A 13796-nucleotide genomic window follows, 5' to 3' on the forward strand; every position below is an offset into this window, starting at 1 on the left:
CTGGAACATTTTCTAGGGTAAACCACATGTTAGGACATAAAACAAGTCCCAATAAATTTGAAAATATTAAAATCCTATCAAGCATCTTTTCTAACCATGATGGTATGAAACTAGAAATCAGTTATAAAAAAACATCATCACTGAAAAAACACACAAACACATGGAGGTTAAATAACATGTTACCAAATAATAAATGGGTTAACAATAAAATCAGGGAAGAAATCAAAAGATATCTTGAGACAAATGAAAATGAAAACACAATGACCCAAATTCGATGGGACCAGCAAAAGCAATACTAAGAGGGAAATTCATAACATTACAGGCCTACCTCAAGAAACAAGTAATATCTCAAATAAACAATCTAACCTTACATTTAAAGAATCTAGAAAAAGAACAACAGAGTCCAAAGTGAGCCGAAGGAAGGAAATAAAAGAAACAGAGTCCATGGTGGACAGAGGCTTTACTGGGGGTGGTGAATGCACAATACAGTGTACAGATGATATGTTGTAGAATTGTGCATCTGAAACAGAGTCCATGGTGGACAGAGGCTTTACTGGTGGTGGTGAATGCACAATACAGTGTACAGATGATATGTTGTAGAATTGTGCATCTGAAACCTGTATAATTTTGTTAACCAGTGTCGCCCCAATAAATTCTATAAAAAGAGAAAAAATAGTCTAAAAATATACAAAAGATTAATTAAACCATGAGCTGATTCTGTGAAAAAATAATCAAGACTGATAAATCTTTAACCACACTTAAGAAAAAAAAGGGGGGAAAGGATTCAAATAAGTAAAATCAGAAATGAAAGTTAAAAACTGACACCACAGAAATACAAAATATTATTTTAAAATATCACCCTGGTTGGTTTGCTAAATGGTTAGAACATCAGCCCATGGATGGAAGGGTCTCAGGGACGATTCCTGGTCAAGGGGCATCTGCCTCGGTTACAAGTTTCCCAACCCCTGTAGGGGCTTGTACAGGAAGCAACCAATCAGTATGTCTCTCTCACACTGATTTCTCTCTTTCTCTCTCCCCCTCCTTCCTCCCTTACACTTTCTCTAGAAACCAATGGGGAAAATATCCTTGGGTGAGGATTAAAAATAATAATTCTATCTAATAAAAGGGTAATATGGAAATTGACCATCACTCCAACACACAAGATGGCTGTCCCTATGTGGACACAAGATGGCCTGAAGAGGAGGGCAGTTGTGGGTGATCAGGCCAGCAGGGGAGGGCAGTTGGGGGCAAAAATTAAACCAGACCACCATCTTACACTGTAAAAGAGAAGAAACTCAAAATGGATTAAGACTTAAATGTAAGACTCAAAACCATAAAACTCTTAGAAGAAAACATAGGCGGTAAAATCTCTGACATTTCTCTTAACAATATTATTTTCTGATATATCTCATTGGGCAAGAGAAACAAACAAAAAAATAAACAAATGGAAGTACATCAAACTAAAAAGTTTTTGCACAGCAAAAGAAACCATCAATAAAATGAAAAGACAGCCAAAACCGGTTTGGCTCAGTGGATAGAGCATCGGCCTGCAGACTGAAAGGTCCCGGGTTCGATTCCGGTCAAGGGCATGTACCTTGCTTGTGGGCACATCCCCAGTAGGAGGTGTGCAAGAGGCAGCTGATATATGATCCTTTCTCATCAATGTTTCTAACTTTATATCCCTCTCTCTTCTTCTCTGTAAAAAATCAATAAAATATATATTTTTAAAAATGAAAAGACAACCCACTGAATGGAAGAATATATTCGTCAATAATACATCTAATAAGGAGTTAATATCCAATATTGATAAAGAACTTATACAACTTGCCGAAACCGGTTTGGCTCAGTGGATAGAGTGTTGGCCTGCAGACTGAAGGGTCCCAGGTTCGATTCTGGTCAAGGGCATGTACCTTTGGTTGCAGGCACATTCCCAGTAGGGGGTGTGCAAGAGGCAGCTGATCGATATTTCTAACTCTCTATCCCTCTCCCTTCTTCTCTATAAAAAAAAAATCAATAAAATATATTAAAAAAGAAAAAAAAAAGAAAAAAGAATTTATACAACTCAACACCAAAAAAACAATCCAATTTAAAAATGGGCGGAGGAGCCAAAGCCGGTTTGGCTCAGTGGTGGAGTGTCGGTCTGAGGACTGAAGGGTCCCGGGTTCGATTCTGGTCAAGGGCATTTACATTGGTTTTGGGCGCATCCCCGGTAGGGGGTGTGCAGGAGGCAGCTGGTCAATGTTTCTCTCTCATTGGCGTTTCTGGCTCTCTTTCTCCCTTCCTCTCTGTAGAAAATCAATAAAATATATTAAAAAATAAAAATAAATGGGCAGAGGACCTGAATATACTTTTTTTCAAAGAGGACATACAGCTGACCAATAGATATATGAAAAGATGCTCAATGTCACTAAGATATGCAATATCACTTCACAACTGTCAGAATGGTTATCATCAATAAATCCATCAATAAATCAACAAAGAAGTGTTGGCAAAGATGAGAAGAAAAGGGAACCCTTGTGCACTCTAGGTAGGAATGCAGATTGGTGCAGCCACTATGAAAAAGAGTATGGAAGGTCCTCAAAAATTAAAAATGGAACTGTCTTATGACCCAGCAATTCCACTTATGGCTATACATACAAAGAAACCCAAAGCATTAACTGTAAAGAATGTATACACCCCTATGTCCATTGCAGTGTTATTTACAATAGCCAAGATATGGAAGCGATCCAAGTGCCCATCAACAGATGAGTAGGTTAAAAAGCTGTGGTACATATATACAATGGAATGACTTGGCCATTAAAAAATAATGAAATCTTAACATTTGCTATGGCATGAATGGACCTACTTGATATTATGCTAAGATAAGTCAGTCAGAGAAAGACAAATACCATATGATTTCTATGGAATCTTACATATGGAATCTAAAGAACAATATAAATGAACAAACAAAACAGAAACAGACTCATAGATACAGAGAACAGACTAGTGTTTGCCAGAGGAGTAGGGGGTTAGGGGACTGGGTGACAAAGGTGAAGTAATTTAGAAGTACAAATTAGTAGTAATAATAGTCATGGGATCTAAAGTACAGCATAGGGAATATAGTCAATAATATTGTAATAAACTATGTATGGTGCCTGGTGGATAATGGAAATATTGGAGGGCGGGGGAGGAGGATACTTTGTAAAGTATAATATATGATTATCTAACCACTATGCTGTACCCCTGAAATGGATACAACAATATCAAATGTAAACTGTAATAGAAAAATTAAATTAAAAATAAATAAAATTACAGATCTATATCATGTCACCATGTCTCTCTCTCTCGCACACACACAGGCTTAAAATTCTTCAATGGTTACCCACTGCCGTTAGTAAAAATAAAAGTAAACATCATTAACATGGCTTACAGAACCAGTATGGTATGGTCCCTCCCAAACCCAACCTCTCCAGTTTCTTCAATCACTAACCTATTTTCTGTCTCTATGGATTTGTCTATCTGGGTATTTTATATAAATTGAATAATATAATATGTGGTTTCTTGTGCCTGGCTTCTTTCACTTAGCATAATGCTTTTAAAGTTCAGTCATATTGTACCATATATCAGTGCTTCATTCTTTAACATTGATGAATAATACTCCACTGAATAGCTATATCATGTTTTTTATTTATCTATTCATTAGTGAATGGACTTTGGAATGCTTTCCCTCTCTGGGGAATGATTTATTTCTCTGGGGTTTATACCTAGAAGCAGGCTTGTTGGGTCATAAGATAACACTATGTTTAACATTTTGAGGAAACACCAACTAAATTCTGAAGCAGTCAACACCATTTCACACCCCCACCAGCAATATATAAGGGTTCCAATTTCTCCAATATCCTCATACACTTGCTATTACCTGTCTGATTATAACCATTATAAACAGGTATAAAGTAGTTTTAATTAGCATAATGACTAATGATGTTGAGTATCTTTTCACATTCTTATCATTTGAACATCTTTAGAGAAATGTCTACTCAGATCCTTCGACATTTTAAATCGGATTATCTTTTTATTAAATTTTAAGCATTTTTTATATATTCTGGACATAAATTTCTTATTAGATATATGATTTGCAAATATTGTCTCCCATTATATAGGACAGTCTTTTCATTTTCTTGAAGTTATCCTTTGAACACATTAGTTTTTAATTTGAATAAAGTCCAACTTATTTGTTCCTATGTTTTCTTCTAAGAGTTTTATACTTTCAGCTCTTGCATTTAGATCTATTTTCTATTTTGAGTTAAGTTTTGTGTATGGGTGAGTTAGGGTTCCAATTGTATTTTTTTGTACATTAATATCCAGTTGTTCCAGCACCACTTGTTGAAAAGACAAATTGTATTAATTCTGAAATACATATTGTGATTGCATAATCAGTCATCTAGCTCTCAGTTAGACTGTAAGTACCAAGAGGGCAGGGACTGAACCAATCTTGTTAAATACGATATCTCCAGCAATCATCCTAATGTCTAGCTCCTAATAAGTACTCATAAATATTGGTTGAAATAATAATTTTATTAATAATAAACACTATAGTTCTATGCATTATAGGTATAATGATCTTCAATGTTATTTAATTATTCAGGCTCATAGAAGTTAGGCAATCTGTGCCTTGTATTATTGGTTCTCAATTTTTGACTCAGGTGCTCTTTCCTCATCTAGGAAGGTCATCAGTGAGCTAGCTCCTCCAGGGCAGGGATTGCTTCTCCTTCCTCATTGTATTGCCATCAACACAAATTCAGTTCAGGGCTAGGCACAGAGGCAGGCTAGACAGGTGAGCAACTGTGGGACAAGTGGACAGTGCCCTTCAGGACTGGGTCCCTACCTATCCCCAGTCCCTCCTAGGCTAGAATGTGATCCAGCAACAGAATGTAATTTCCTCCTCTCCATCACACAACCTCCTAGGCTGATCTTACCTCGGTGATACTGCTCATGCTGATCCCTTTGCCTGGAATGCATTCCCTTTTTTATTTGCTAAGCCCAACTGATATTGTAAGACTCTCTTTAGGTGCCATTTCCTCGAGGACACTTTCTCTGGTCCCCCAGATTGGTCAGGGGCATGTTCTGGCCTCCTGTCTCTCAGCACTGACCATACTGTGTTGTTAATAGTCTTCCCTAGTCTCCTTCGAGGGTAGGAATCATGCCTGGTCAGTTGTCATGTGTCAAGCATATGACCCAGCATAACCAGTACTCAGTAAATTTTCTCAAATGAACAATAAATCCTGGAGAGAAAGGGCAGGCAGTCTGAAGTCCAGGTTTTATACCATCAGGCTTCTTCATTATAAAATATTTGGGCTCAAGAAGGGATAAAGGGGAGGAAAAGGAAGACAACTGTAATACTATCAATAATAAATAAATATATATTTAAATAAATAAGTAAATAAAACAAAAACTTTGAGGCTGACACACACCCGAGTTAAGGACTCAGCAGAGGCCCAGTTCCCTGCCGAGAGAAGGGAAATGGGTAGGGGTGTTGTCTTTCACCCAAGTGTGTTCTGAAGGAAATGTGATCTCCTTTAGGAGAGGAAGAACAGGAGGCCTCACTTCTCCCAGCCCGGATAGCTCCTCACATGGCTCAGCCTGAGCCGGGACAGATGTGCCTTCAGTCTACCCAGTGCCCTTGTTTCGGGTGAATAGTTCCTGAGTCTGGAAGCCAGGCTCAGGTTTAGGCTGAGCCCAGGAGCAAGCCACCTGCTCATGCTAATGACAGGTGAAACAGGATCCAGGACCGCTTTTCACATTTGAAGAGCTGAACACACAAGGTTTAAGTGTCCCTGGAGAAGGAAGAAAGGAAGAGAGAAGGGGAAAGGAATGGATCCAGCCTCCCTGATATATAGCCAATGGGAATATGGAAATTAAGACTCTGGGCTGCCTGTTTCAGGTTTGCTGAAAAGTCAGTAAAAAGCAACTTTCCCCAAGTTCTGCTGTGTTAGAGAATACAGGAACTAATGTCCCTGCCTTAGGGAGGCACGCAATACAGTGGTTTAAAGTAAAGGCTGCTTACAAACTTATTAATACAATATAAAGAACAGAGCATGGCAAGTGGCAGATACTGCCCTGGCCCATTAGCCAGGCAAGCCCAAACCACACACATTTACCTAGCTGCACATAAAGCAGGTCAATATACCTACAGATCAGGGCATCCACTTAGAGCTCCTGGCTTGATATCTCAAACTATGAGGATTCCTGACCTGTTTCTAATTAAGTCAGCGCGTGAACCTCGCTGGTTTTCCTGTTTGTAGACTGGATGCCTCAGTCCTGACATTCATTCAACCCTACTTCTCTCACCTAACCTCCAACTTCGCTTCTAGATAAGAATTCTCTCCTACACGCTGGCATATCTTTTCCTAGATGACACTCATTTTCTCCCAGCCCAGCAGATGTGGGCGAAGGAAACGGTGACCACACCCAGTGGGGAGGAGTCAAGGAAGGCCTCACAAGGAACACAACAGCACTTGAGTTGAGCCTAGAAGGCTGGGAGGATTTAAGCAGAGGAGGAGCAACAGAAAGTAGAGAGGACAGAGGGTCCAGGATCTATAGCTTCCCGAATGCCCTTAAGAAGATAATGAAGCACCTCCCCTCTGAGCAGCAGACACTCAAGCTATTGCCTTTCATTATCCAGAGATCTCCCAAGGCTCTGGGGCTGGGTATGGTAAGGGAACATCAAACCAGAGACACACACAGCACAGAGCCACAGAGAGGTCAAGGGGGAAAGAAGGGTAGATCTGAGTTTTATTCCAAATACTCTTATCACCAACCACATTGATCATACACATGGTGACCCAACCATTCATAAACTGTGTAAGTTTTTTTTAAATTGAGAATGACTCTATCCTGCTACAGGCAGGTCTGTTGGGCAAAGCTAAGGCTAGGACAGGCAGAGGAAGAAATTAAAAGTAGTGTGAGGCACCTATGAAAAGTTGAATAAAGACTTACTGTAAGAATTCAAGAAAGTTTCCTTCCAGCAAGGATGGTCTGACTCTCTCAGCTTCACCTCTAGGCTTAGCTCTATTAGCAGGAATAACTGTAATTGGTAGATTATATGTCGTTTCCTTGAAACCAGGGCCTGGGTCATACCCATCTCTAGTGCCTAGCAAAGGTCCACTCATTCATTCATATGCAGGAACTGCTTGGGGTGAGGGGAAGAATATCCTAATACAGGCCTTCCTCACCTTGAATTTATCTTACTAAAACAGCCTTTTAACAGATCTGCTTTTAGCCCTTGCCCAATTCAGTTCATCCTTCACCCTTCCGAATGACCCTAACTGGGCAATTTCCCTGCTCAAACTTCCCATTTTTCCCCAGTGATCATAAGGTAAAAATTCAAAACTCCTTCATGGGCATTCCAGAGCTTGTACATTCCAGCTTCTCTCAAATCATCTCCCTCTTTCCAGACCCTACAACTCTGCACAAACACCCCCTCAGCGGCAGCAGCATGACTCCCAGCAGCAGCCAGCATCTTCTTCCCCCACCTCCCCTTTGCTCAGTTTGTCCCCTGCTTTTGCTTCTGGGAAGGAGGGGGAGAGCAAGGGAGAGACTGTCATGCTGAAGGGCAGGGTTCCTCACAAATGGTGAAGGAAGATTCTGAGGCATCACAACCAGAAGAGATGGGCAAGAGGCGGCAGTGGATAAGCAAGCTAGACACTGGAGACACACATGAAAGGTCCCTACAGGCCAAATCCACAAAGACAAGAATGAACGTTGCTGAATCACACATGCACCATAAATCCCATCACTTTTCCTCTTCTTTGGGCAGATGATGAATTGTTTTAGAAAAATGTGTACTTGGAAGAGCTGTAATAATCAACATATGGGGCTCAATGGGATAAGGAAAACTCAGCCTGCCCGGGTGAAGGAAGGTGGAGTCACAGCATAGCCGCTCAGCAACTGTGCTGCCTACAGTGGGTGCCAGAGAAAAGCAGAAGCCTGGCAGCCCTTAGCGGTTACCAACAGGTGACTCCAGGGTCAGCACAAGCCTGAGGAGGCGGCTTGGCCAGTTTCACACCCACCCCCTCCCTTGTACTGCAGCAGAAGGAAGCGAGGCTCATCTGTTTCTGGGGGAATGAAGACGCCACGCACAGCCTGCAGTTATGAATGGCTCTTATTACAACAAGCTGACATCTGTGCTCGGTTTTTAAGATGCATCATTGCATGTTTATTAAACTATTGCTCTATCATATTTATTAAGCTACGAAACAACTCCCAGCCTATACTTCCAAAAGTGGTTTATTAAAAACTAAGCCTTGAACATTAATACTCAAAAGCACCCTTGAGAATCAATAATGCTGCAGATAAAATGAAAGGGAATCAAAGCAGTAAGTCTTGGTGGGGGCTGTCGCTGCCTTTCAACACTTTCCCGTATGTTCAGGCAGCTGGAGAGGGGAAGAACATGAAGGGTATGTGGAACTGGGTGCAGGGCTAGCCACCCCAAGCACCAGACTTCCTGTCTAAAATGTGCACTTGGTAATGTGGAAGGAGTGTCCGGTGGCCATCTAATTTTATGCAAAGGGGGGAAAAAAGGCTCAAGATTAGGCCCAGTGAGTACCACTAGTTTCATCAAGAATAAAACCCCTGCCCCCTGGTCTCATACTGATGCCCTCTGCTGGCCCAATCTGAGCATCCTGGACACAGACTCTGCCCTGCTCCTGGCACCAGGCTGGGCTGAGTTGAATCCTGCCCCTGCTCAAGAACAAGCCTCAGATCTAACAGGCCAGTGGTCATAAGGGGCCCGGCTGGGCAGGGAGACTGGAGGAATGTAATCAGCCCATGAGCAGAGGCCCAGGCCTTTCTAGCCCCAGAAAACCTCTCAGAAAGATATCTGCCAGCTTCTTCCCAAATCCCCAAGCCTCTCCATGGGTGCCCACCTGCACCCCATTCAGGCAACAAGTGCTAACACCTGGCCAGTTCTACAAAGAAACAGAAGAAATTAGAGGATTCAGTGAAGAACCCTCAGGATGCAAAGGGGACCCCAAACAATGCCCTGTGGAGAACAAAACAGGGGAAGGATTCAGGGGTGTTTGGGGTCAGACAAAGGAAACAAGAGCTCTCGAAGGAAGCCCAAGTGACTCTGTGACTACAGGATTTGATTCCCCGCTCAGTGTGGACTTCCTCCAAGGCAGCCCTCTTCTGTGGGGGAACAAGGCCTGGGGCTGACACTCACCTGCTGACTTCTTGAACATTGTTGGCTCGGGCAGCTTCCATCAGAGCTTCATCTGTAGAGAGAGGGGGCACTGGTCAGACCTACTCCTCAGGGCAGCTCAGAGGGCCCAGGAAAACAGTGAAAGTGAAAGCACTCCAGAAACATGGGCTTTAACAAGAGAAACGATGCCAAGATAGAGGCACACCTCGGGAATATTACGAGTCCATTCCAGACCACAGCCACAAAGCACATATCGCTATAAAGTGAGCCGTACTCTTTTTTTGTGTCATGAACACATATCTGAAGCACAACAAAGTGAGGGCAATAAAACGAGGTATGCCTGTAGGTAAAGAGAAGGCTAATCACCCCATGCCCACGTGTTAACAACTTGTCTCCCACATCTATTATAGAGCCAAACTCTAACTCCTCACACCGGTGATCCTGCTACAGGGCTAACACAAGTGTTGCCAATGAATAATAAATGCTCACTGTGCGGATTCCTTCACTCTCCTTTAGCTATCAGCCCTCTGTTTTACATGAGGATCATTATCAGTCATTCCCCTACCTTGCCCCACTTTCTCCCTAACTCGTTTCTTAGCCTAGTTTTGAATCTTGATGTCATAGGTCACACATGCAGAGAGAGAGTCAGGACGAGAAGGAGCAGGAACGGGTGTGGGCCCTTCTGAGACTAGAGAGAGCACCAACCAAGAGTCAGGAACCCTGCTCCTACACACCCTGCCCCCTACTCACCATGTGCTTCCCTGACTGTAAAGCAGAGGCAATAAAACCTTTGCCCTTCCAGCCTCACAGGATGCTGAGGGAATGAAATGATGGTTGGAAAATCTGCAAACTCTCCAGTGCCAAGCCCACCAAAAGGAGACCCGAAGCATAGGGATTACCTAGCACTGTGGTCGGCAAACTGCGGCTCATGAGCCACACGCGGCTCTTTGGCCTTTGAGTGTGGTGTCTTTCACAAAATACCACAGTCTGTGCGAGTCTATTTTGAAGAAGTGGCGTTAAAAGAAGTTTAAGTTTAAAAAATTTGACTCTCAAAAGACATTTCAATGGTTGTACTGTTGATATTTGGCTCTGTTGACAAATGAGTTTGCCGACCACTGGCCTCACAGAAAAGCTAAGCTGGCCTCCCCTGGGCAGCCTGCAGGCTGCTGGCACCACCTTGTGGCCACAGAGAAATATTGTCTGACTGGAAACAAATCTCAAAAGACAACAGAAGCACCTTTTTTTTTTTTTTTTTTTTTTTTTCTCCCTTCAAATACCAAGTGCCTGGGGAGTCCTCTGTGCCCAGCATGATTCGGAGATCCATTACTGAACGCTGGACGAACTCATGCCCAGTCCTGCCTCAGAGCGTTCCAGTCCAGCCAAGAGTCTGACCCACTGAAACAGGAAGAGGCACTGGAGCAGCGTAGAAAACAGGATCTGGAGACACACAGGCATGGGCTCCCACCACACCTCTACCTCTTACTTGTTGTACCACCTGGCCAACTCAACTACCCTCCTGAGCCTCAGTTTTCTTATCTGTATAACAGGGATAATACAGCCACTTTAACGAGCATATGTAAACCAGTTCTGTGGTTCAGACATTATTGCCTCCACACCTCCAACCACAAAAACAGGGCCAGGACTTTCCTGGTTATCTTCCCTAAGCACAGACCCAGACAGCCCCCAGCTGGAAGGGAAACAAGCCTTCTTCAGAGATTGGCAGAAAGAACTGGCTTTTGCAAAGTCACAGAGGAAATAATGAGTCGAGATTTGAACCCAGGCCTCCTGGCTCCCACAGGGTGCAGTTTCTATCACGCTGCACTGAGGGCCTGAGCTTACAACTCCAAGTCAGGGGACAGGGTAGCTAGTAAGTCAGATGGTTGGAAATGATCATGGTTTGGTCATTATCTATTTTGGTAAATAGACTCTTGTCTCCTTGCTGGGGTTCATATGCCACAAAGTCCAGTCTAGAGCCCCCAGCATTTTTAAAAGGCAAGACTTGGGCCACCTCCCCCTCATACCGGCCTCAGGACATTCCCTGAGCTCATGGCTCTCCAATGCCTAAGGAGAAATTCCAAACCATCCTGCATAACATGCAGGTCCCACTCATCTGCTCTCACTCCACCCCAAAGACCTCCTGTTCTCCAACCAGGCTGGCCACTCTGCTAGCTCCTGCTCACACCCTGCTAATGTGTGACTCCCATATCCTTGTTCCCTGAAGCCTCTGCATGAAATACAATCCAACTCAAGACACACCTGTTGAGTACCTACTAAGTTCCAACACTTTGGTGGACAATGTGAAGGTATTAAAGAAAGGAGCTGGTATCAACCTGAAAAAACCTCATGGAGGTCACAGTGAGACCTTTTCACCGCTTGCCTCAACCTTCAGAATACAAATTCAAATTCCCCATCCTCCAGGGACCTCCAATCTTCCGGGAAAGCTTTCCTGACCCTGTTGGTCCTCTGATCCCCCAACTACACATAGTCAGACCACTCACCAGACCCACAAGCCTAACTTAGCCTGCACTGTCTCCTTCACTAACTTTGTGCGCAAAACTAGATACACGGAGAGTGTTCAAAAAATTGCTAAAAGGTAAGGAATCATAGCATGCCTATGCTAGAAGAGCCCTTAGAGCTCTATGCCAACATCCTCACATTGTAGATGAAGAAACAGAGGACCAGGGAGGAGCAAGACTCCAAAGTCACAGTGGGAGTTAGAGAGAGAGTCAAAACAAGGTCCCAGTTATCCTTATCCCAGTCCTTTACAGCTGCTGAATACACAAACGTCAGGGCAGCGCCCTCTTACTCCAGCCTCAGGGATGGGAATGCATGTAATCCATGAACAGCGTGCCTCAGGCTTCCCCACTGAGGAACAGCAGAGCCCCTGAGTGGTTGGACACACATCGGGCTCTCTGCCTGCTCTCCCAGTACCTGCTTAGCTCCATGCACCCAGGTGAGATGCCAACCTGGGTCAGCCAGTCCCATGGTTGCTTTGGGTGCCTAACAGAGCCAACTTCCTAGTCTCCCTTCTCCTGCCAACTAGCCCTCATGGCAAGATCTTTTCATGCCTGAGACCAGGCATAGCAAATCCCTGGGAGTCTGATGGACAGACCCAGGCTGCTGAACGCCAAGAAAAAAATAATAATAATAATAACAGCCCTCTAAAAGCACGGAGAAATAATTCTTCACTGTATAAGTGGGGAAACTGAAGCCTGAGAGGTGCAAGCGATGAGTGGTGGAAAGATGGCATTGAAACCAAGTCCTTTTCCCTTCGTAGGTCATCTGAGGTAAGCTTCTCTAAACCATTTACCGGTTGCCCTCAAAATACACCGCAGTTTCCCCGATACCTCTTAAAAGAGGAATCGGACCAGGCAGAACATTCGAGGATTAAATGACCGTGCTCTAATTTTAGAGGTTTAGTGCAATGCTCCCGTTATACAGATGGACAAAGTGATGCCCAAAGAAGGCAGGCTGCATTCTGCTGGAAATGATGCAACTCCGAGACACGGAGCTCTCCAGGGCAAACTCTACCCCCGGGACAATGTCTGGGTCCCTTCAGGGCTGAGACTATGCTGCTCTACATCCATAAGCAACTCCCGCCCTTCAAAGATAATCAAGACACTCCCCCCGCCTCTCCCTTCCTGGAGCCCAGACGGTCCCGATAATCACCCTTGCTGGACGGGCTCTTGCTGTAACAGTGAACCACCAGCGCCGTGGCCAGGGCCCACATGCCCAGTCTGGCTCTGGTAGGGTCCCCATTCCAGCAGTTCTGTCCCGGGAATGTGTCTTCGGGGCCAGGAAGGCGTCCCCATGAGGCGACTGCGAGGCACTGGGTCTCGGTGCGTCTTCCGTGGCGCCCCCCGGTGGCAGCCCCTCTTCGGGTGAGCGAGGCCAGCGATGTTGCAAGACGCCCCCCGATGGCCGCCCTTAGCCACGGCGGCTCGCCGCAGCCCCCGGTGGTCACACTCCGGCCGGAGGGACGTCGGTGGCTTCCGAGTGATGGAGACCTAAGCAGATGGAGGAGGAGCCGCGGCGCCAACGCTGTTCTCCTTAACACCAGGGACCCCAGCATCATGACAGCTGCTCGGATAACCCCGTGGTGCCGGCCCCTGTGCTGGCCACGTCCAACATGGCTGCCGCGGCGCGTTCGAAGACGCCGCGAACACTGTGGAATTCCGCACTACCTCACGGGAGTGGTAGTCCACAGCTCTAGAGCTTTCCGCCACTGGAGGACACGAATAAACTACAATTCCCAGAAAGCTGTGGAACTTGCGTCACAATGACTGCCGATTCACACGAGTCCGGGGCATGCTGGGAAATGGAGTTCTGGCGTGGGGGCGTGGTTAAAAAAAGCAAATGCCTAGGTAGGGCGTGGGATTAAGATGCGAATCCCAGAGTATGGTTCAAACACGCAATTCAATTTCTGAATAGTGTAAATTAAACAGGGATCTTCTGCGGAGGTTTATCATGAAATGTATGCTTATTTATTTTAGTCTATTTCTCTTTTCAGCCTGAAATAGCTTTTCAAAAAGATGTCTAGGGTGATGGATGGAAACTTGAAATAGGAATTCATTTTATATTCCTACACAGGTTTTCTTTTGGCTGAAAAATTGGTACC

General features: G+C 44.5%; 1 protein-coding gene across 3 annotated transcripts in view; it reads right to left on the reverse strand.

The window, feature by feature from the left end:
• CLPB (caseinolytic mitochondrial matrix peptidase chaperone subunit B) overlaps positions 1-13336 on the reverse strand; it is a 129748-nt gene extending 116412 nt beyond the window's left edge. For 2 of the 3 annotated variants that reach the window (XM_036426695.2, XM_036426694.2), the window contains exons 1-2: positions 12848-13336; positions 9200-9251 (exon numbers count right to left, since the gene is read on the reverse strand). In XM_036426695.2, coding sequence (XP_036282588.1) covers positions 9200-9251; positions 12848-13253 — 458 coding nt within the window. In that variant the 5' untranslated portion in view covers positions 13254-13336. The remainder of the gene's footprint in view (positions 1-9199; positions 9252-12847) is intronic. The other variant, XM_036426696.2, reaches the window with a different exon arrangement.
• Positions 13337-13796: the final 460 nt, after the last annotated feature.

This window comes from Pipistrellus kuhlii, unplaced genomic scaffold, assembly GCF_014108245.1.
Source record: "Pipistrellus kuhlii isolate mPipKuh1 unplaced genomic scaffold, mPipKuh1.p scaffold_m20_p_9, whole genome shotgun sequence".
Classification (NCBI taxonomy): Eukaryota; Metazoa; Chordata; class Mammalia; order Chiroptera; family Vespertilionidae; genus Pipistrellus; species Pipistrellus kuhlii.